This window comes from Bombyx mandarina, chromosome 09 (genome assembly GCF_030267445.1).
Source record: "Bombyx mandarina strain Sakado chromosome 09, ASM3026744v2".
Lineage (NCBI taxonomy): Eukaryota > Metazoa > Arthropoda > Insecta > Lepidoptera > Bombycidae > Bombyx > Bombyx mandarina.
Window position 1 is genome coordinate 10,398,595 of NC_143216.1, and position 23,561 is coordinate 10,422,155.

The following is a 23,561-nucleotide window of genomic DNA, read 5'->3' on the forward strand; positions in this document are numbered from 1 at the left end:
AATAGATACAAGCGTTTTAAAACTCACCACATCTTCGAGAAATGTTAAATTTAAATTAGTAGCAACAATATCAGTCAACAGCAAAAGTTGACCGAGTGCCAGCCGCATTTTGTAAAATGCATCACGGTGCACAAAAAACACAACACAAAAAGACCACAATCACGAAACAAAATCGATAAACAATAAAATAAATTTACATTTTTTTTAAAGGGGTTTTTAATTTTTTATTGTGACATGTTTTTTTTTTATTTCTGAACGCGACTAAGCGCCTTCCACGCTTGGCGGGAAAATGTTCGCGCAAAAGCGGCAGTTCCCGCCCGCGTCATATTGCACAATAGAATTGATACGCGCGCGCTTGGGGACACGTTTTTGAAGGACGCGTTCGAAGTGATAGTGACGAGCAAAACTTGAAGAGCTTTGGCCTCATTACTTAACTTATTTCTTTGTAATAAATATAATAAATTATGCATATGTCGTAAAATTTCCTAAAAGTCTTAATTTCTATTCTATTATTGTAAATGCTATTTACTCAATCATCTGAGATTAAGTTTTGAATATAGTTTTATTAATGTCTTTTTTTGTTTATTGTTTAGATGCGTGGACGAGCTCACGGCTCACCTGGTGTTAAGTGGTTACCGGAGCCCATTGACATTTACAACGTAAATGCCGTCACCTACCTTGAGACATGAGTTGTAAGGTCTCACTTTTAACAGTACAACGGCTGCCCCGCCCTTCAAACCGAAACGCATTACTGCTTCACGGCAGAAATAGGCAGGGTGAAAGTACCTACCCGTGCGGAATCGCAAGAGGTCCTCCTACCATTAGTTTACCACTTGACATGTATTATTAGATACGTACTACAAAAAAATTTAAATTTCCAAAACCGAGCGCCTTTGTTGGTCATTTGTAATTAAATGAAAAAAAAAAACTCTTTCACAAAACTGTGAGAATTAGAGAGCGGAAATATTAATGTACGTACATACAATAATGTTTTTTTTTTACTGTTGTTAATTAGCAATTCAATTACACCAAATCATCTGCTCAGAACAGTTAATAATGCAATAAGATTTCATTGTCTTTTGTATTTGAATACATTATTTTATTCAGAAATTAATGAAATTAATGAAGGAGAGAAAATATAGGCTAGTGGCGTGCCATGTCTAGGCATATTTCAAACCGATTGTGTTACTGGTATTATTATTGTTATTTTATAGTATATATGGGTAGTTTTCGGATCATACAATAAAATTAATCCACTGTTAACTACACTTTTATTCTTCTTTTCTAAAATATTCTATAACATAATTAATTAAAATAAAAAATTAACTGACACCTTTTAAGCTTTGCTCATTCAACCGACTTCGCCATCATTCTTTTCTCTGTCATTCTCTTTCCCTTTCTTACCGTTTACTCTCACTCACATCTTGATGTTCCGTTCTTACCAATCCTACATATTATGTATATATTATATTAGTATTACCTAGTCAGGTCATAAATTCTGTCACATGTTTAATGTAAAATAATTGAAACAAGTTTATTCATTATGTAACCATTCATATACCAAAATGAACTTAACAAAACATAGATTCTTATGACACTAAAGTTTATTCAAAATGACCTCCGTGATTTTGAATACAGGCCTTCAATCTGCGCGGCCAGTCGTCTATCGCAGCACGAACGAGGTCCATGTCAATATCGGCGGCTGCCTTAATCAAGGATGTCTTGAGTGACTCCAAATTGGGATGAGGCTTTGAGCACGCCTTTTCCTCCAAGTGTTGCCATATCTTGTAATCTAACGGATTCAAATCTGGACTGGAGGAGGACCAGTCTTCGTGCCGGATGAAGTCGATTTCACGCGCCGCCAGCCAGTCTTGTGTGCTCTTGGCTCTATGAGCTGGCGCCGAATCTTGTTGGAATACCCAGTGCCTGTTATTGAACATGGTATGAGAAACAGGTTCCACAAGGTTCGTCAGGACTGTATTTTGATACACAACTGCATTCGTTTTTACATCTTTCTTACAAAAATGTACCTCTGTTAAGCCCCAATAAGAAACTCCCAACCATACCATGAGCGAGGATGGAAAATGACCTCGTTGGACACGCGGAATACGGTTTCTCGCTTCTTCACTACTGTGTGCGTACACCTTATCATTTTGTTTGTTGTAGCTCTCTTCTACGGTAAAAATTTTTTCATCCGATAAATAATTTGCCGATATTTTTTTCCCGCGTACCGCTTCAACAAAGCGCGGCATCTCTTCAGTCTCAGGTCCATTAGACGAGCATTCAAACGATGTCCTGTTTTTCTTCGATATGCCCGAAGCCCTAAGTCTTCATTTAACACCCTTTTCACCGTGGTTATGCTTAACCCCATCTGAAGGGCCAACAGTTTCTGCTTACGTTTGGGATTTCTTTGAATTCGCGCCTTCACAGCTTTTATCACTGCTGTAGTCCTAACAGACCGAGGGCGACCACTTCTTGACCTGTCATCTACACTAGAGTCTTCATTGTATCGTTTGATGGTACGATAAACGAATCTTTTGGTTATATTCAAATTTTTCAGTATGTTAAAAATTTGAATTGGCGCGTAACCGCAACGATGCAACGCAATAACTGCAACACGGTCTTCTTTAAGCGTCCACTCCATATTTAAAAATAAGTAAAATTCTAAAAGTATACATTTTTATTTTCATGAACAATTCGAAATTCGAATTCAATAAACTTTTTTGTGGCCAGCATTCTAAAAGAAAAGTTTTTACTGTGTGACAATACTTATGACCTGACTAGGTATATAGCTGCTAACTTATCTTGTAAGTTAAGTTGAAATTACGTTAAAAATAATTATAATTTAACTAATAGAATAAAAGGATATTACTTTTATACTCAAATATTATTAATGATTCATTGAGGTCACAACGCGGACGAAAATACCGAGATACGAATTACACAATAAAACCTTCAAACAAAATTCCTTAATTCTTACAAAATAATATTAATGAATAACGATTCAAAAACTGAGTAACAATATGAAATTATTAAAAAAAGAGTATTAAGATTTAAAACCGTTTGCAGAATGCGTGATATTCAGTTCACAACAAGGACGGAAATACCAAGACGCAAATGACGTAATATCACTTCAAACAATATTTCTTATTTCTTACAAAATTAATTTAATGAATAATAAGTCAGACAAATTGAGTAACAATATGTTAAAACGGTGTTACTGGCTTTACGTTGGCACATAGACGAATGGCTAATTGCAAACATGAGTAATATATTGTATTTTATTCGGTTTTTGCGAGATTTAGACCATAATAAAAACGCTTTTACAATTAAAGTAAAAACACTTTCTATTGTCATTATGTTATTTCCGATATTTCGAATGATCTACAGTTTTCATTGTAAAGGACGACTAAAAATATCTGAAAAGTATATTTAAAGTATATTATAAATAATATATTGTAATAATAAAAATCGCCAAAATTAGACCGGAAAAGTACTTCTAGCTGTGAGTAATATAATCCTAATCATGTATACTGTATAAATAATATAGTTTACTCCTCTGCACGATGTATCCTGAGCGTTATGACATGTCCTTCTTTAAACGAGGCTTGTGGAGAGTACTTAACGGTAGACAGCGGTTGGCTCTGCCCCTGGTATTGTTGATGTCCATGGGCGAAGGTTACTAACTACTTAGCATCAGGTTACACATCAGGTACAAGGGCAATAAAAAATATTTAAAAAATCACTAACAAGGAAAAACTGTTTTCCTAAGCTTCAATATCATAATAAAATAAAAACTGTCCAACAATCATCATAGATACACCCGATACAAGAACAGATACGTCCAGATCACGACTACGTAATATATTTCACAAAATCTCTTATTCTGACCGTTAATCGAGTCACTAACTATAAGAGTGACACGGCGATAATAGTAAATGAATAAAAAATACAAAGGTTACATTTGTAATTTACAGCAACGATTGAACAAACCAATTAATGAAATCTTTAAACATTTCTCAATTAAATCGCCACAGGGCTCGGCAACCAAAACAAGAAGCGCACCTCTTGTATTTTTTACAGACTCCAGAAGCTAGTAAGCGATGACTTCAGAAGTTCCTTCTGTTATTTTCTACTTTGTGCGCCAATTAAATCCTTCATTGGTAAACGATAAAAAAAAAATTAAGCTAACGGGAAAACACAAAACATAGTTATATCGCTTGATACCAGTAATTGACACACCAGACGTCTTATCCTTTTGGTCGTGACGATGAAACTAGATGCTTGATACTACCTATATAATCATAAAGAACTATATGTTCTTTAAAAGTGTATAGTGTAGTTTAAACATTCAAAGAATCCACCTAGCTATATAAATAGGGTAAGTAAAATGCACATTATCCACATTGCAAATATCTGATGACTAAGCTGTTTAAATAATTCCTCTGACGACGGTTAGTCTCGCGATGAAACCGGTATTTTTGGGGTTTTTAGCAAACGTGCGTATGATAATTATTTCCGGCTGGTTAGATAAAAACTAGTTGCTCAACTATTAGAGAAATTCTGTTAATCGGACGTTAACCGGTGTGACGCGGAAACAGGTAGAATTCTTATTTGTTTTATTATAATAACTCTGGCAAAATACACTTATAACCTTGTTTAAGTTGGAGAGGTTCACGAATACGCGTCAGCCGGTATAAACTTACCGCAATTAAACTTTCGTTACGGTTAAACTATGATTACAGATTGAAATAAAGGGTATGGTTCCACTTAGCACGAAATCTTTTTTATCTTATTATTACACAAAAAATCCTTATTCAAAATCAACGAACAGAAAACATTCAGTATTATACAATATATAATCCGATCGATCGAATCAAGATTCGACTAGTCTAGACTAAACCTAAATATAGATACAAAAATATGATATCGAAACGACAGATCAAGGATCATCATATTTTCTTTGATGAACGAGATATTTTTTTTATTATATTGCTTAGTCAGGTGGACAAGCTCACAGCCCACCTGATGTTAAGTGGTTACCGGAGCCCATAGACTTCTACAATGTATATGCCGTCAACCACCTTGAGATATGAATTCTAAGGTCTCAGTTTTTACAATACAACGACTGCCTCACCCGAAACGCCTTACTGCTTCACGGCAGAAATAGGCAGGGTGGTGGTACCTACCCGTGCGGACTCACAAGACGTGCTACCACCAGTAAGTACCTAATTACGTAAATTATAATTTTGCGGATTTCATTTTTATAACACGATTGAACCGAATTTATATAGACCGTGGAATTCAATCTTGAATATTTGTTATGTACGTATTTCATTACAAAAATTGGTACCTGCCAGCAGGATTCATATGCCCGCGCACACACGTGCCTATGCCACGAACTAGCATGCAGTTTATTTTCAAAGACTATTTAAGTGATGATGAAAAAGTTCACTTACGTCATTTGTATTTTAAGCTCAGATTCACAATATTACATGAAACAAACATAGTTTTAGTATTCATTAATGGAACAGTGAAATGATTTGAATTAATTCATTTTAGCCCATTAGCATCGATATGTCGATTAGGTTAGATTAGAATACGCAAACGAGCATGATATATGTGACAGAGAGAAATGAAAGAGAATCTCAATATTATTTATGTGTTTTAAATCAATAGATATTATATAATACATACGCTTAATACGTTGACTACCATATAGGTCACCGGTGCCCTACGCGGCGCTCTGAAGCAATTATGACGATTTCTGTTACTAAAGGCTTTGATTTCTTATCTTTGTCTTGTTTTCTTTTGAATGTAAGCATGTTCTCTCTCTCTCTCTCTCTCTCTCTCTCTCTCTCTCTCTCTCTTTCTCTCTCTCTCTCTCTCTCTCTCTCTTTCTCTCTCTCTCTCTCTCTCTCTCTCTTTCTCTCTCTCTCTCTCGCTGTCACCCTCTCTCCCTCCCTTTCTCTGCCTCTTTCTCTCTCTCTCCCGTATCTCTTAGAAATATATTAATTCTCAGTATCTTCGGATTCGTCTTTCCTAGAGTTTACTAGATATACCGGCGCCTTATTGAGAAGATCAAAGACAGAAATCGACAATTACTTAAGTACACTTACTGCACTTTACATCGAGTGGGCGAAGATCCGTTCCCAGCAATGGGACGAAGAGTTGTATTGTTTCGGGGGTTCAAATGAATTTCATCAAAGCGGTTTTATAGTTAAGGCTTGAAATTATCTAGTAGATATTTGACTACTAGCATAAAACATTTCAAAAATTAATAAAATTAAATGAAGCCTGCCTATAATGAAATAAGTTCGGCTTCGAATTTCCATTAATATACAGACACATCGCACCTTAGCGTTTCATTATATGTATTGTTTATAAATATCTTCTATCAAATGCGACGATTTTTAAATAATATTTATTATTTTTTAAATGATTTCATTGATATATATTTTCTAATTTGGCTCTACATTTTGCGATTGATTGATGGCATGTTATTAGCTTCCGGACAATCTTGACCTTATCCATGGAAGAAAAAGGGTAATTCTGGGTAATACGATGGATGGAGTGAATGAAACTTGCGTCTACTCTTAACGTCCTATAGTAAGCTCTTGAAATTATATCACGCATCTTTTTTTTTATGATTGAGAGATTACTGGTGGCCCGAAGGCCTTTCCAGTTTCACCAGGACAGGTGGGCGAGCAAAGGCTCAGCCAGCACGCAATCTATCCTTGATCCTTGTACTAAAAAACAGCAACATTAACCCTAAAATGAACACAGCATAAGATCTGATGTTTGAAGCAAACTTTTCCCCGTCAGATTAAATTACGTTATAGATATTTGTTGACTCTGAATTATAAACCATCCCATGTCCTCCCATGTAAAATAGTGAAAATTTACTGAGGTTACAGTTGACTTTTTGGCTTTTAGCGGGTTCGTTTCATTTTTCCACATTTGTGCACTTTCACAGATACTAAATGGTCAATAAACCATCATTATTACGCGTTTAAAGAAATACAACAATACGATATTCTCGCAAAATGGCCAATCGCGTTCCCGCCAAAAAAAATTGAAAGACCAAATTCCCAAAAAAATACTGCAAAAAAAATTTAACATGTTTGCATTACAAGTTACTACATAAAATTATGATCAACAGACAGCCAGTTCAATAAAAAATGAAAAGTTTCAATGGGTACTAAAAAAAATACCAGTTTGTAAATAGAAAAAGTGTACTTAATCTGCAACATTGTCGTTTGTAATTAATACTAAAGTGACATAATCGATCGCATCGTATCGATTTCGCAATACATTATTACGACATTAGAAAGCAGAGCTTATAGTAAACACGTAGTTCCTCATGGCATACCTTAAAAGACCTAAAGATTTTGTACAGGAACGGATTTGAAAAAACTAACCTTAAGACTAAAAATAAAACTTATTATACTTTTGGAAGGCTTTAGAGGAAGAGGTAGACCTAAGAAGAAATGGTTGAATTGCGTGAAAGACGATATGTGAAAACCATACTCTATTCTACACTCATTATCTCGCATCCCGATTTAAAAAAATGTTGACCATCGACAGCGTGCATGACATTTCAGACCTATATATTTTATTAACAATCTGTATAAATTAATATCAACATTAATTTGCTTCTTTGTTCTTTGATGCATAGAATAATAATATAGGGTACAACATCGCGCGGCAGATCACCGGTACGATGGGTCGACCAAATAAAGTGAAGCGCACCTCCACCTGAAATGGTGACCACGACCACTCAGCTAAGAGTGCATACGACTGAGAAGAAGAACTTTATGCATCCCAAGCATTCACACGGTTGTGATGAGCTTCTTATATTTTAGTACAGGAAGGTTTCTGGTACAGTATTTTTAACGTATGCTGACACACGGGTAATCTCAAGAAATCGTTGTTTTTCATACAGTTTGTCAGTCACAAAAGCCCACTGAGTTTCTCGCCGGATCTTCTCAGTGGGTCGCGTTTACGATCCGGTGGTAGATTCTGCGAAGCACGGCTCTTGCTAGGGTTGGTGTTAGCAACGTCGTCAGGTTTGAGCCCCGTGAGCTCACCTACTAGTTAAGGTTACGCTGGAATAGCCTCTCAACGCTACCAGCTTAGGTAGGAAAAAAAAACCGCAATGTGACCGGCTTTCACTAGCGTATAGTTAATTTGCAAATGCTGTTCTTTGTCTAGCGTACCACTGTACATTAATAATAAAAATAACGAAGAGACAACACAGCACTGAGCCCTTAATGCTGACCTGTATTATCAGTTAACATTCGCGCCACGGCTTCGCGTGTGAAGAATCCGCACATTAATTTTATTCTGAAAGAATTTGACGTTTCTAGGACACCTGTGACGCGTGCTCAGTGAATTAAGTTGTAAAGAAAATGCTGCAAATGAAATTAATTATTTGGTTGCATAGTTCACGTCAGTTGTATTTTTTTTTTACATTATACACTGAATTTTCAACAACTTAATCTTAATTAAAATTACATACTATGTTTATGGTTTACTGTGCAATTATTCAGTATTTTAGCGTGTATTCATTTTATTTCAGCACATTGTTATTTGTTGGTAAAGTTTACGAGAAACTCATTAAAAGTTAATGAACGAAAATCACCAATTTTGTCATGTATATATCAAATTATCCATCTATATGTAAGCATTCTTTAGTTTATTACAAAGATTTTACGGTCCTCCATATTACCGTTGTCAAACCGTTTTCATGGTATTTTATTTGGGATGTCCGGTACCGCTAGCAAACTAATTTTTTATGCACCACATGGATCACGGCTTTTCGGTTTTAAGTGGTTAGTGGGGCCAATAGCAATCGCAAACGTGAATTCCGGCTCCTAAAACACCAGGATATCAGCGAATAGGTAGAGATAACAAAGACACCGAGAAGTTTTTTTTTTTTTAAGAGATTTTATGACCTGGTAACTGAGACCTTTAAGTCATATCTTATTTTAATGTATATTCTTAATTTTCTGAAAAATGATGTTATGGAGTGAAATGAAATGAAAATGATTAATTTGAGACATTAATCAACTGGGATGAAATTAAATGAGATGATATGAGATGAAATCTAATCTCAGTAAAATGGTGGTCATTTACTAAGATTTTTTCAGTGGACTTTTTGGAGGATCCCGAGAAGTTACGTCCAGCGCCTTTGTTTCATTTTCCCACATTTGTGCACTTTCACAGATATTAAACGGTTAATAAACCACCATTATTACACATTTAAACCCGAAGAAACACTAAATAGACAAAATAAAACAAATCACACAGCTTCACTCCACGCGTTCCCGCCAAAAAGTCCACACCGAGAAGGAAGAAGAAATTCTATTCTACCCTCCATAACTCACAATGTGCGCTACGTATCTTAATAGTACAATGTGTTTGCCACCCTCGCCTTCGGCTCGGGTTAATTTTACACGCGGGAGGAAATGTCCAAATTTTCTCCCTTGGTGCACATACTATTTTTTCTTGTACCAGGCCGAAAGTTCGTGGAGTACCGAGCCGGGGTCCAGGGGCGAAGCCCTGGCAGGCGGTAGTGGGGGTGGAGCGCCCCCGTACTCGTAAAAAAACAATTTAACTGTTTTTTTATTTTTAAATAAACTACTACTAATTGAATAAGAGCTGTGATGAACTCATCTTTGTTTAATACTTCACTATTAAATTTTATTGCCTTTTGTTTATTTCACTTTTACACTAAACACAATATTGTAAATTACCCGAGCACAACAATGGCGGAGAATTTTAGCTGCGTGAGAGCAGACGTAGACACTAACGCGCATGCGCACTTGTACCCAGGGAGAAAAAATTGCACTTTCATCCCTGTACAGCGGGAGGAAAAGTTACACTTTCTTCCCTGTACAGCGGGACGAAAACCGAACTTTCGACGTCGGTAGGAGAAAAATATTATATGTATTGCTATATTTAATGGGTGATAGGACATTCTGTGAACCCGTACACCCTGCCTATGTCTGCCGTGAAGTAGTAATACGTTCCGGTTTGAAGGGTGGAGCGGCCGCTGTACTGTAAAACTGAGACTTAGCATATAAGTCTGAAGGTGGGTGATGGAATTTATGATATCTATAGCCTCCGCTAGGTGGGCCGTAAGCTCGTCTAACCATGAAATTTCAAAACTTTTCGTAAAATGATTTTTATTTATTAAGACTTTAGTGAACTTTTTGGAAGAACCCCCGAAGAAGAAGGAACAGGTCACGTCTAGCGACTTTGTTTTATTTTCATACATTTGTACCATTATATGGATGCCAAACAGTTAGTAAGCCTGAAGAAACACTCAATTAATAAAATAAAACGATTCATAGAACTTCGCCCCTCCTGTTCCTCCTTTGCTTCTCCTGTGTGATTTTTTCGTTTTGTTTTGTTTAAACGTGTAATGTTTGTTAAAAAGTGAAAAATGTGCATGAGAGAGATTAAGGAACTAAATCCCTAAACGACTTGTCGTGCTATCCTACAAAGTTCCGTAAAACCACTCAATAAATTCTTATCAATTTACTAAGGTTTGTTTTATTTCATTTCATTCCAGAACCAGACTTATTTAATTTTTCGAACAATAAGCATGGCTTCGGTCTCTAAACAAAAAAGATTTGGCAGTATTGGCCATATTTCTTTTGACTTTCCAAACAAATTATAGGTGTCAACATTAATGTCAACGTCAAATAGAATCCATGAGACGATTGACACTACCCACCTTAAATCATAGTCTATGATTATATGATTCATAGTATTTCATAGACTTATGACAATTTTTAAATACATATGTAGGCTGATTTGTTAATGTATTGTTGAATTAATTTATTCTGGCATACCAATTGTGTATAACACTGATATTTCTGTCTCGAGTGTACTATTTAAAAAATATTTATTCACCTTAAAATGGCATATTTAACTCAACCTGATTATGTGAGATACATTTGTACTTGCGGTCAACTGAAACCAATCACTAGTTTATACTTCTGTCGGCATTGTTTGAAAATACGTTGCGGTTTTTGTATTTGTCATGAGGTAACCTACATAACGATTTTATATCCTAAAATACTCTTTCAGTTAACTCTTGTTAAAAAGTATTTCGTCTTTTATTTCACTTAAAAAAAACAAGGCTATTTCTATTGCCTCTGTTTTTCACTAATTAACATAGCACTATTTGTATCTTATAAATTTATTAACGACGTACAGGTACTGTATATTATAGTCGTGAAACCGATGGACTAATATTTAGTCTCTGTTCTACATTAAAGTAACCGTTTCAAAATCCAATATCTCATTAATTTTGAACACAGTCTTTTAAGTGTCAGTTAATGTACATGTTATTATTAAATTAATCAGAGGTAAACTAAATTTCATTAAAAGCTAAATGTTTGCTACATAATTACCTACTACCTAGAACTAAGCAGTACTGTTTTATGTTAAACAGGAGTCACAATATCAATTACTCTTTCATTCCAGGTCGACTCACATTATTGTCCGAACTGCCTCGAGAATATGCCATCATCAGAAGCCAGATTAAAGAAGAACCGTTGCAGCAGCTGCTTTGATTGTCCCAGTTGCTACCACACTTTGTCCACCAGAGCTAGCCTGGTCCAACCTCGGCAGCAAGAAGGTGCTGGAGATGGGAAAGTAGAAAACAAACATCAAAAAAAGATGTACTATTTAGCTTGTTTCAATTGTAGATGGACATCTAGAGATGTGGGAATTCCTGATCAGCCTGTTGGTAAGATTTTCACAGCACATTGTAACAAATAATATTTTCTGTATTGATTATAACTGAATTTAAAAAAAAAGTAAATTTATGGGATGCTATTATTCTTTGATGTTTTTCAAATGATGTGAATTCAAATTATGCCTTTCTCAAGTGGCTATTAGTAGTATAATGGACATGTTTTTTTTAAACTACTATAATACATTCTTAATCTTGTTTATTATTTTAATATTATACTAAAGCTAAAGTACTTTTAGTTATATCTATGACTGTTAAATTAAAATGTACTCAGTATTTTGTAGGATATTGTAATATTTTTTCTAAGGTTCTAGAGATCTACTCGTCATCTTTATATTTTTGTTTTCAGCATCAGGTGGATGGCCAGAGAGACCAAATCCATTTGCAACACAAATCAATCAACTCTTAGAATATTACAAGGCAATAGCATTACAAGAGAAACAGGAGAAAATTGAAAAAGAAAGAAAAAAGTTTGCCATCAGAGGGAAATACCTAACACTCACTGTGAGCACATCTTTACTATTTTTGGATTGTATTAGATACAGTAAAGAAAGAACAGGTGTATCTGCTGGCTAGTTTTAATTAGTAGCATATTCATGGAATATGAATCACACATATTTTTGCTTAGTTTAATAAGCGGATATAGCTTTTTTGTATATGCTGTGTTAATATACTTCAATTTCGGAAATAATATATTTACATTCCATCTGTAACACACATCCCATCTGTACACCCCATCTAAAATGTTCACTATCACAATTTTTTATGTAATCCAGGATAAAACGGGCTTAACTGGAGCTATGGCAAGGAACATAGCAGGACTTCCATCTTCCGACTCTGGGTCATCGTCCATTATCGCCAAATTCGTTCCAAGCCAAGCTAGTGCAGAAGTGGACGAATTGCCCGAAGATTACTTCACTAAAGAAGTCAACTTGAATCAGAGTAAGTGTGTTAAGATATATTGAATTCTGTTCAAAGCTCTCAAAGTTATTAAGTTAATTTTATTACAGTAACCAGTATGCCGCAACGTCTTCTATCACCGGAGTGGCAGCCTACTGATGTTTCAAGACTGCATCCAATAGCTAAACTATTGAGTGTAAAACGTAGCCAACGGTGCAGGGAGTGTGACCACAATCTGACTAAACCAGAGTATAATCCGGGCTCTATAAAATTCAAGATTGAGTTACTGGCTTTGTAAGTATTAAGTTTGGAGGATGTCATTATTGATGAAAACAAAATAATTAAATTAATTACGATATACAAACTATCTAAACCCAATGTTTTTCTTTCATGGTAATGTAAGATCACAATTTATTGAATATTTATTATTATGATACTTAAGAAATATATTGTGGCCAGTCATATGGTATAAGTAGGATCTCAGTAGACGATAAGTAAAAATCAGCAATTTTTATCAGCAAACTGCTGCAACTAAATATTTAACGTGTAAAATTTTTATTTTATAAATAATGTTTATAGTTATCACATACCCGAAGTGAAAATAATATCATATGAACCAATGAAGGCAGGTGAGAATTCAACTGTGTTGTTGAAACTGAGCAATCCAACTGCTCACGAAATGACATTATGCCTGATGAATCCTGAAGATATACCGCAAGTGGACAATGAGGAAGAGCAACTTGAAAATTCACTTGAGAAATCACTCACTTTGGACAAGGTAAGTCCTTTCTAATGATGAAATTTTTATGATTGAGGGTTTACTGGTGACCCTGAGGCCTTTCCAGTTTCACAAGGAAGATGGGCGAGCAAGGGCTCAGCCAGAAGGGGCGGGATTTACTAACAGGTACCCGAGCGCCTCCAAGATAGACCTAACAACTCAAGAGTAGCTACTTCACAAATGAATCTACTACCGGATCGAAATCGCGACCCGCTGACAAACTCAACGGGCTGATGCTTAGGTTAGGTTGCACGTCGAACTCTTTGCCGAGATCGACGAGTAAGAAGTGAATATGATTTTAGCAGTTTATGTTTGAAATAAACTACATATGTTAATGATGCTCCAGGCCACAATGAAATAGGCGTTCTATTAGTTCTCAATTTAATTTTCAATTTACTGTTTCTATGGCCTCTGTAACGAGCACGTGGTTTACTGATGCTAAACGTTTGTCGTCGCTCATAGACTTCTGGAATGCCGGGGGCATAATGAAACTACTTGTTCGATAGCTCAGTAAAATAAAGGTTTTGTTCTAGAGGTTTTATTGTTAAGTGGACTGTATATAAAGTTTTATGCAATAGCCGCGAGTCGCGCGTGCGATTCTATATCGTTCCAGTAGTGTTCTGTTTCGCTGTGTGTGTTCGGTCATCGCCGCTCGAGTCGTCGATGCCGTGGTGGTGGTTGGACCCCCCCGCAGACCTCGTAGTCCCCGCTCGTATGTGACGTACTGGCGCAGACATCCTCCCCGGCGTTGAAGAGTCGTCTTCTTCAATATGGATCTCCGAGGAGTCCACAGGAAGCGGGCATATGTTATTGTATGCCCGGCGTAGTATGCCTTTCGTGGTTGCAATGTCAGCAACCCTCGCGATGCCGTCGTTGCCATGTACGAGACGAACTATTCGTCCCAAAAGCCACATCATTGGCGGCAATGTCTTGTCCTTGATAATGACCATTGCACCGATCCGCAGTTGACCTGAAGATTTTTTCCATTTGTATCTCTGTTGTAAGAGAGAAACATATTCATTAGAGTATCGCCTCCAAAAATGTTGCTTTAGGCTTTCAACTCGTTGGAAACGTTGAAGACGAGTGATGTTGGCTTCCGTGATGTCGGGATATGGTACCGAAGTGAGTGGCCGACCAATAAGGAAATGGGCGGGCGTAAGGAAGGTTAAGTCAGATGGATCTGATGACATCGGTGTAAGAGGTCTAGAATTTAAAATAGACTCAATCTGTGCCAGACAAGTTGTCATCTCTTCATAAGTTAAGTGTGATTGACCCAATATTCTTACCAAATGAAATTTAACAGACTTAACGGCAGCTTCCCACAGTCCACCGAAATGAGGTGAGTAAACGGGAATAAATTTAAACCTTATACCTAGACTGTTGATGTCATTAACACAATTATGAATTAAATAGTTGGAGGCTCCAACGAACGAAGTTCCATTATCGCAGTAAATATTCTGCGGTTTCCCTCGACGGGCTATGAAGCGATCGAGTGCGCTAAGGAAGCCCTCCTTGGTAAGATCCGAGACGATCTCCAAATGCAACGCTTTCACTGCAAAGCAAATAAAAACACAAATATATGATTTTATCAGTTTACCACCACGCCCCTTTCGATTGAGAATCATCACCGGCCCGGCGTAATCAATTCCAGTATTCAGAAACGGAAATTCTAATTGCAGCCTATCGCTCGGTAAGTCGCTCATAACGGGCTGTGTAGTTTTAGCCTTCTGCCTAACACAGCGAATACATAGGCCTACTATACGCTTCGCTAAATTTCTCCCACCAAGCGGCCAGTATTTCTGTCTTATTTGTGAAAGTAGAAGTAAAGGGCTAGCGTGAAGGGAATCTTTGTGTTGTTTAACAAAAATAAGTTTTGTAAGAATGTGTTTACTGCACAAGAGTATTGGGTGTTTAACATCGTAACTGTAGAAAGAATTATTGAGTCGACCTCCAACTCGAATAATGTCGTCAGAGTCGAGAAAAGGAGAAAGAGATAGAAGTCTATTTTTCGAGGGCAAAATTTGGTTTGATTTGAGAATATGATATTCCTCCGGAAACGTATCCTGCTGTGCAAGACGAATTAAGGTATTGTGAGCTGAAGATATTTCCGTAAATAATAAATTATTATCTGTATTCCGTGAGTTTTTATTTTTTAAATTATAAATAAATCTTTTGATGTATGCTGTAATTCTTAATAATTTCGAAAAATCTGATATTTTATTCATTAACATGACAATTGAATTTTCTGTAGTGTTAACAACAAAAGACATCTCCGGAAGGTTTTTTAGTGTTTGTGCGTTAGGATTGACTGGAAATTGTGTATGTGTTGAATGTAAAAAAGATGGACCAATCCACCACAGACTGGATGCGCTGAGTACATCAGCCCTCGCCCCCCGAGAAACCAGGTCTGCTGGGTTCTCTTTAGACGGTACGTAGCTCCAGTTGTGGCCATTCGTACTTTCATGTATTTCATTAATTCTATTTCGAACGAACGATTTTAAGCGATTAGAAGGTGCGGTTAGCCATCCTAGCACAATAGTAGAATCTGTCCAGAAGAAAGAACGATCAAACTGAACAGTGAGTGACTTGATAATTTTTATATATAGTCTAGTACCTAATAAGGCCGCGCATAATTCAAGACGAGGTATTGTACTTGACTTAATGGGTGCAATCTTATTCTTAGAAGCTAAAAGGCGAACGCGAATATTGCCATTACTTGTAATAGTTTTAATATAACAACTCGCTCCGTAAGCGCGTTCTGATGCGTCTGAGAACGTATGAATTTCGATGGTAACAGTGTCGTCGTTAAAGGACCATCGAGGAATATTTATATTATTAAGTGATGGAAGTGATTGCATTAAACTCAAATATGATGTTTTTAAGTTGATTGGAACTTCTTCATCCCAGTCTGACTTGGTTTTCCATAACTGTTGTATTATTAATTTTACTTCTACAATGCATGGTCCGACGAGCCCCAAAGGATCGAAAACCTGACTAATTTCTGACAAGATTGTGCGTTTAGTGATTTTAAAGGTCTGATGTGAATTTAACAAAAAGAAGAAGTTATCTGATTCAGAGTTCCAGTGAAGACCAAGAGTTTTGCTCGGCGCAGAGTTATTCAAATTTAACGTCTTATCTTTATCTGCCTTAATTTCAGAAATAGTTTGCAATATTTTTGTACTATTAGATCGCCATTTACGTAAGTTAAATTTTGCTGATTCTAGTGTATTGATAATATTACGACAAAGTTTTGTTACCATCTCAATTGAATTACCCCCTCCCAAATAGTCATCCATATAAAAGTCATGTGCTATTGCTCGTTTAGTCTCTGGATCTGTGCATTGCTCAGCAAGAGCAATTAAACATCGAGTAGCTAAGAAGGGAGCGGATGCCGTTCCGTATGTTACAGTGTTCAGAATGTAAGTATGCAACGGTTCTGACGGATCAAATCTAAATAATATTTGCTGTAAACTACGTTGAGAAGGTTCTACTTGTATAGCCCGATACATTTTCTCCACGTCGCTGGTAACCACATATTTGTGTTGCCTGAATCGCAGCAGGATGGAAAGAAGATCGTCCTGTACTGTAGGGCCAATGTGCTGTATGTCATTAAACGACTTACCGGAGGACGTCGCTGCTGATGCATCAAACACTACTCGTAGTTTAGTGGTTGTGCTGGATTCCCGTATCACTCCATGATGAGGTAAGTAATTATTTATGTTTTTATTAAATGAAGTTACGTGCAGATTCTCAGATGTAGATTTCGGTATTATGTTTGAAGTGTTGTATGGTTCGGATTGTTGTGTGGATGTGTTTAATGTTGTGTTATGTGATTGTATGTTTGACGTAATGCTAGAAGGATTGTTATTTGATGTGTTGTCCGATGAATGAACGTTTTTTGTTATGTACGATGAATGAGTGTCCGATGTTATGTTAGAAGAGTGATTGTTTGATGTTGATTTATGTGTATGAGGTGTATTTTGTATCATATGCCCAAGATTTATATACTCACGCATAAAATTATGATAATCATTCTTCAGTTTCTCATCGCGCTGTAATTTTCTCTCTACAGAAAGAAATCTTAATTTTGCTTTTGTGTATGAATATCCCAGAACGTCAGGTGACTGTTTAAGAGGAATAGTAACTATAAACTCACCGTTTTTATTTCGTCTTGTTGTCTCTCTGAAGATTGTCTCGCATTCTCGTTCTTCCTTAGACAAAGAATGACTAGAAGAGACTGAGTCTAACTCCCAGAACCGACTAAGCTGAGATTCAAGAGATTGAGTGAAGTGGCAATGCGTGTGAGTATTTTTGAAAGAGGAATGTTGAAGAACACTGCCAGACACAATCCATCCTAGTTTGGATTCACGTAAAGTGGGTTGATGTTTACCTAGGCTTATTGTGTTTGATCCTAAAATGCTCCAAAAGATGCTAGCCCCGACTAGTATATCAATAGCCGAAGGAACGTTAAAAGAGGGGTCGGCTAGTTCGACTCCGGTAGGTATGGGTATGTGTTCTTTGTATATAAATGTTGAAGGCAATGATGTAGTGATATTTGGCAATATATAGCAATCGACGCTCGCCTTATAGCTGCCATTACAAGCTTGTAGTGACAATGTACACATTTTAGTACTAGATGAAAGTTTACTGTTGATTCCGATGACAGTTGAGTTTGTGTTATGACGCGGCAGACCTAGTTTCTCGCAGAGGTCGGAGGTCACGAAGTTAGAAGTACTGCCGTTGTCCAGCAGAGCCCGGGCGTTGTGACAACGTCCATTCTTGTCCATCACTTTAACCATCGCTGTGGAAAGTAATACATTGGTTTGATGATTGGGTGCAATAGATGAATGGATGTTTGATGACGAATTTGTGTGTACAGACAATACTATGTTTTCTGTGTTTATGTTCGAAGTTGTATTTTTGTCAACTTCTCGGTGAAGGAGAGTGTTGTGACGTGAGTTACAATACTTACAGTGGGTAAGTCTACAATTTTTGTCTTGATGACCTGTGCGTAAACAATTTTTACAAAGATTATGGTAGGTAGAAACTTTATTAATACGTGAGTTAACGTCTAAAGCTCTAAATGCATCGCAACTGAATAGATAATGATTTTGTTTACACAGTGGACAGATAGGGTGTTTTATTTGATTTGTATTGTTTGTAACTATAGCGAATGATTTTGATTTATGAACTTGTGTGTCAGTTTGAGGATTTTTGTGTAGCTGTTTGTTGCTACTAAGTGTTTCTAATAATTCTGCTCTGTTATTTAAAAATGTGATAAATTGTTTTAAAGTTGGTTGCTCACTTAATGAACTTTTAAACTCTTCCCACTGCCTGTTTGAAATAAAATCTAGTTTTTTACTCATCATGAATATAATCAAGACATCCCATTGGTCTGTGGGCTGATCCAAGATGTTTAGTGATCTTAAATTTTTATTAATAATATCTATTAAAAATCTTAATGATTTTGATGAATCTTTTTGCACTTGTTCAACGTTGAATAAAGCCTGAATATGATTATTAATAAGAATTTTTTTATTGTTGTATCTTTCCGTTAATAATTCCCATGCAATTTTGTAATTATTAGCTGTAAATTCTAAGCTTTGAATCACTGATGACGCATTTCCCTTCAGGGACGTTCGCAAATAATGGAATTTACTAATTTCATTAATACGTGTGTTGTCGTGTATAAGAGAAATATACATATCTCGGAACTCGAGCCAGTGATGCAAGTCTCCATCGAAAGAGGGTAGGTTGATGTCCGGAAGACGAAAAAAATCTTTCTTTTCATTTGAGATCGTCCCGGATCCACCGTAACTGGTTTGCCCACAACTGGATGTTGGTTCCAACATGCTATGCGCAAGCGCAGTGACTGTAAAATAAACAGTCTCGAACTGCTCCCGTTCTGCGTACTCTTTCTCTTCATCTTCTGAAATAGTTTCGATTTCAGTCTGTAATTTATTAAAATCTATGTAAGCTTCGTCGATAGCCTTAAGTCTATTTTGTAGTTCTATTCGGTGCGGATTGCTTAATGATGAATATGACTTCGCGATGTTTATATAATTTGAAAAATGCGTTAACTTCGCCTTCTGACTGCTACGTAGTTTTAACAGCTTTTTAATTCTTTCGTCGGACATTTTGTTTTCAAGCAAGCCAATAAGATTATGAGCAATAAGCTAAAGGAAATAAATTTAAATAATAAAAGTAAGCAGGTAGAAATCAAAAAAATAAGTTAAGCAAAAAAGCAATTAATTTAATAAAATCAACGTAGCAATAGGTATAAGGAAATAGATATTCAGGAATGCGGTCCGGTCGGGTGATCGATCTAGAACAATGGGACGCTGCAGGTCATGTGAAGGTCAAGCGAAAAAAAAAAATACACACAAGTTAGCAGAAAAAAATTACGTGTATGGCACAAAATAAGTCTATATAAATTTCTAGGGAATAAGAGGACAAATAAAGATGGGATATGGAACGGACTCACTCGGTTTTAATCTCGATCCTTGAAGACGACACTTTTTTACGTTGTAATGTCGGGCGGGTCGGGTAGAAAGTCCGAATGATTGAATCTTGTTGGTAAAATTCTTCACGGCGACTTATAAGACGGCTCTTCTTCCACTTGGGACCATTATGTTCGGTAGCTCAGTAAAATAAAGGTTTTGTTCTTGAGGTTTTATTGTTAAGTGGACTGTATATAAAGTTTTAATGCAATATTAGCCGCGAGTCGCGCGTGCGATTCTATATCGTTCCAGTAGTGTTCTGTTTCGCTGTGTGTGTTCGGTCATCGCCGCTCGAGTCGTCGATGCCGTGGTGGTGGTTGGACCCCCCCGCAGACCTCGTAGTCCCCGCTCGTATGTGACGTACTGGCGCAGACACTACTGCCTAATTAAACCACCACCCACTTTTAACTCTTATTGCTTGCAAAAATCAGGCTATAATACTTAAATTTTTTATTGCTTAAATGGGTGGACGATCTCACAGCCCACCTGGTCTTAAGAGGTTACTGGAGCCCATAGACATCTATAACTTAAATGCGCCACCCATCTTGAGATATAAATTCTAAGGTCTCAAGTGTAGTTACAACGGCTGCTCCACCCTCCAAATCCACCCGCGCGGACTCACAAGAGGTCCTACCACCAGTAAGATATAAAAACTGTGTTGATAAAAAGTAGAATCTTTTTTTTGCTAATTCTTATAAATAAATTTAAAGAGTGTGTTCTAAAATATCTTCGTATAGACTACATTCTATAAGTAGCTTTTTCTTAGTTAGCTCGTTCTACATACATTGTCATTGAGCTATGCTTTATAAAACTTGTGCGATAACAACTCTTCATTTTATATAATTTAGAGTTGATCGATGTGTTCCAGGAGCCCGCGGCGTGCAAGCCGGCCGTCGCGCCCGCATGGCGCCGCGCTGCCGCGCCGTGCGTCCGCGCCGTCGGGCCGCCCGTGCGCGTCGCCGTGCCGCAGCGGGACGACGCCGCGGAGTACGACGACGACGCCACGCACGACGCTAACGAGTTACTATACTTTATATACGGCTTAGAGTAGCTAACGGCAGGCGGGCTGTAGGTGCGCACGGTTCCTCGAAGCAGTAAGGCATCCTAACTCGATGAGTGCGAGTTACACTATACAGTCGAGACTTGGAACTCGTTCTGACGTCCTGTGCGCTCCGGTGACCGGAACAGGTACCGTAAGACCGGGAGGGCACGATGCGTTACGGCGCCGCACCACAAAGATTTCACCGTATCGGCGGGCACATGAGCGATGCGGCGCCGCAATGTTGTTACGTCGTAGCGGCGACGCCGGCGCCCCAGCAGCTCTTAACAGTCTGTTAATACGCGTTCACCCCTCCCCACCTCGTCTCGCTGGTTGAAAGCCCGGTGTGTCGCCGCAACACATCATTTTTTTTATTTATTGCTTAGACGTGTGACCGATCTCATAGCCCACCTGGTGTTAAGTGGTTACCGGAGCCCATAGACATCTACAACGTAAATGCCGCCACACACCTTGAGATATGAGTTCTAAGGTCTCAAGTATAGTTACAACGGTTGCCCCACCCTTCAAACCGAAACGCATTATTGCTTCACGGCAGAAATACGCATGGCGGTGGTACCTACCCGCGCGGACTCACAAGAGGTCCTACCACCAGTAAAAAATGTGCCACCGCTCTGAGCTCTTACACCCGCCTGACCTGTTCCAAACGAGATTGTACACATTTATGTTTATCTACAGTAGCTACAATACAATAAAGAGTACTTTATCCTAACTAAACTAAATTAATAGTGATATTTCCAGTGTAATCGTGTGGCGGAAGGCGAACAAGCTGGGCGTCCGTGTGCAGGTGGCGACGGAGGCGGGGGCGGCGCGGGGCGGCGCGGCGCTGCTGGCGCTGGCCCTCCAGTACTCGTACCGCAACACGGTGCCGCCCGCCGCCAACGCGCCGAACCAGAGGAATCATATTCTGTACACGACGGCGTTGCTCTCACTGGGAAACGTGGCTTAAGTCTCCGATTCAAAGCTGCAGCTTATGCGCATTGTGTTTTCTGTTTTCGCGAGTCATATAATTTACATAATAGAATATTGTTACGCGTTGCGGTTCGGGATAAATAAAATTCCAACGAAGTAAAACTTAAAAACTGTATTCAACACTTAAACACTTCACAAACACTATAAAATTCTCAATTCACTTCTTCCGCTTCGCTTCAGGTGATCCGTTCGCTTCGAGAAGTTCCGATTACTGAATGCGTGTCATCCCCGCAGCGCTTTTATAGAGTCGATACCACATCCCTAGAATTATCGAGAATATTACACACATCTCTAGTATTGTCTCCGCTATCTGACAATAGATGGCGTTGTACTTCTTGGGCGTTCTAGGTGCTACTAGATCTTTCGCTATCTGTTCGACTATTCGGCGATAGATGGCGTTACTCTTACTGGCGTAACAATATCATTTTTGTTATTCACTTGATAGCACTACGCGCACGACGGAGTGGAAAGCGTGCGAGCCGAAGGCATCACTATTGCCGCCATCTTCAATTCCTTTTTTGGTTTATGTAATTTTTAAACAAAACAGTTAAAGCCCATTGTCTCCTTTGTCAACATTTCTCCTTTAATAACAGCTAAAAAATCCGACAATAATTATCATTGATGTATTTTAGTATATGTCATATCTTTTCTTTCTTAAAACAAAAATAATAATGTAGGTATTCTTACACTTTCTCAGTTACACAGGAAATGTGAACAAAATACATGAAACATAACTATATCTTGAGACCTCTATGATCTTGGTCATTGGATAAACTCTATTACATAGATTAAATTATAATAATCTTTCAGTCAACTAAATATGTAATATGTATATTGCACTACAAAGTATGCTCATTAAAGATTCATTCGTATATTTTCTAAATCGAATATAACAACATAAAAGTATTGTTATAGCAATTGTGTGAAAATGAAATAACTTGGCATTACGCAGACTCGTTAAACTAATAGGCGATTTATAACGAAATGAAATAAAAGCTTAATTTATTTTTATAAGGTTTTTAGCTTGTAAGTATTCCTGTAGCAGGTTATCATAAGTTCTCATTAGTTTTAAAATATATTTAAGTAATCGCAAATATTAAGAAGGCTTTAAAATATTTATATACTTTGAACTATCTTCTAATTAAAGGAAATAAGAAGGAAAAGCTGCAACCATTTCGGTGGTTTCTTTTACTTTTGTGCACTATTAACAACTAATGTATGTTTGCATAAATAAAATATTTACACACTTAATGATATTTTTTGTTTACACAGTTGATTTTGTGTGGCCACGTTAAGCAGGTTTTTTTTTTAAATTCCGATTACTGAAATAATAAAAAGATTACTATTTTCATTATCAACAATACTCCGAGATGAAAATTATACTTTTAAATCATAATAATTATGTAATCGTCTAGTTGTCAGAAATAAATAAAATAAAAATTAAATTTTTAAAATGTTAATAAATAGTTTTAGTTTTTAAATATTTTAAAAAAAATTATACAATACAAATATATATTACTGTCTCAGTTCTATTTATTTTTCAGTCTTGTAACAGAGTTGCAGTTATTTTATTGCGTTCGCAGC

The 23,561-nt window shown here is 37.2% G+C and overlaps 3 protein-coding genes across 4 annotated transcripts in view; 1 reads left to right on the forward strand and 2 right to left on the reverse strand.

Moving 5' to 3' along the window:
- LOC114248978 (phospholipase B1, membrane-associated) overlaps window positions 1-399 on the reverse strand; it is a 35,418-nt gene extending 35,019 nt beyond the window's left edge. The window contains exon 1 of the mRNA XM_028182428.2: window positions 28-399. Within this exon, the coding sequence (XP_028038229.2) occupies window positions 28-108 (81 nt within the window). The 5' untranslated portion in view covers window positions 109-399. The remainder of the gene's footprint in view (window positions 1-27) is intronic.
- Window positions 400-10,711: 10,312 nt separating this feature from the next.
- Window positions 10,712-23,228, forward strand: DCTN4-p62 (dynactin subunit 4). The gene is made up of 8 exons (XM_089730001.1): window positions 10,712-11,058; window positions 11,500-11,764; window positions 12,120-12,274; window positions 12,547-12,712; window positions 12,781-12,964; window positions 13,250-13,448; window positions 20,817-20,968; window positions 21,747-23,228. The coding sequence occupies exons 1-8, from the start codon at window positions 10,930-10,932 to the stop codon at window positions 21,952-21,954; spliced, it is 1,458 nt and encodes a 485-aa protein (XP_089586127.1). The 5' UTR covers window positions 10,712-10,929; the 3' UTR covers window positions 21,955-23,228.
- Window positions 13,971-20,346, reverse strand: LOC149502350 (uncharacterized). Of its 2 annotated transcripts, none has more exons than XM_089729999.1 (2): window positions 19,933-20,346; window positions 13,971-19,377 (listed from the first exon to the last, which is right to left on the reverse strand). In XM_089729999.1, exon 2 carries the CDS (start codon window positions 19,298-19,300, stop codon window positions 14,048-14,050), a length of 5,253 nt encoding a protein of 1,750 aa, XP_089586125.1. In that variant the 5' UTR covers window positions 19,301-19,377; window positions 19,933-20,346; the 3' UTR covers window positions 13,971-14,047. The 2 variants fall into 2 exon arrangements, with proteins under 2 accessions (XP_089586125.1, XP_089586126.1); XM_089730000.1 differs by lacking the exon at window positions 19,933-20,346 and having other exon boundaries at window positions 13,971-15,000; window positions 18,097-19,925.
- Window positions 23,229-23,561: the final 333 nt, after the last annotated feature.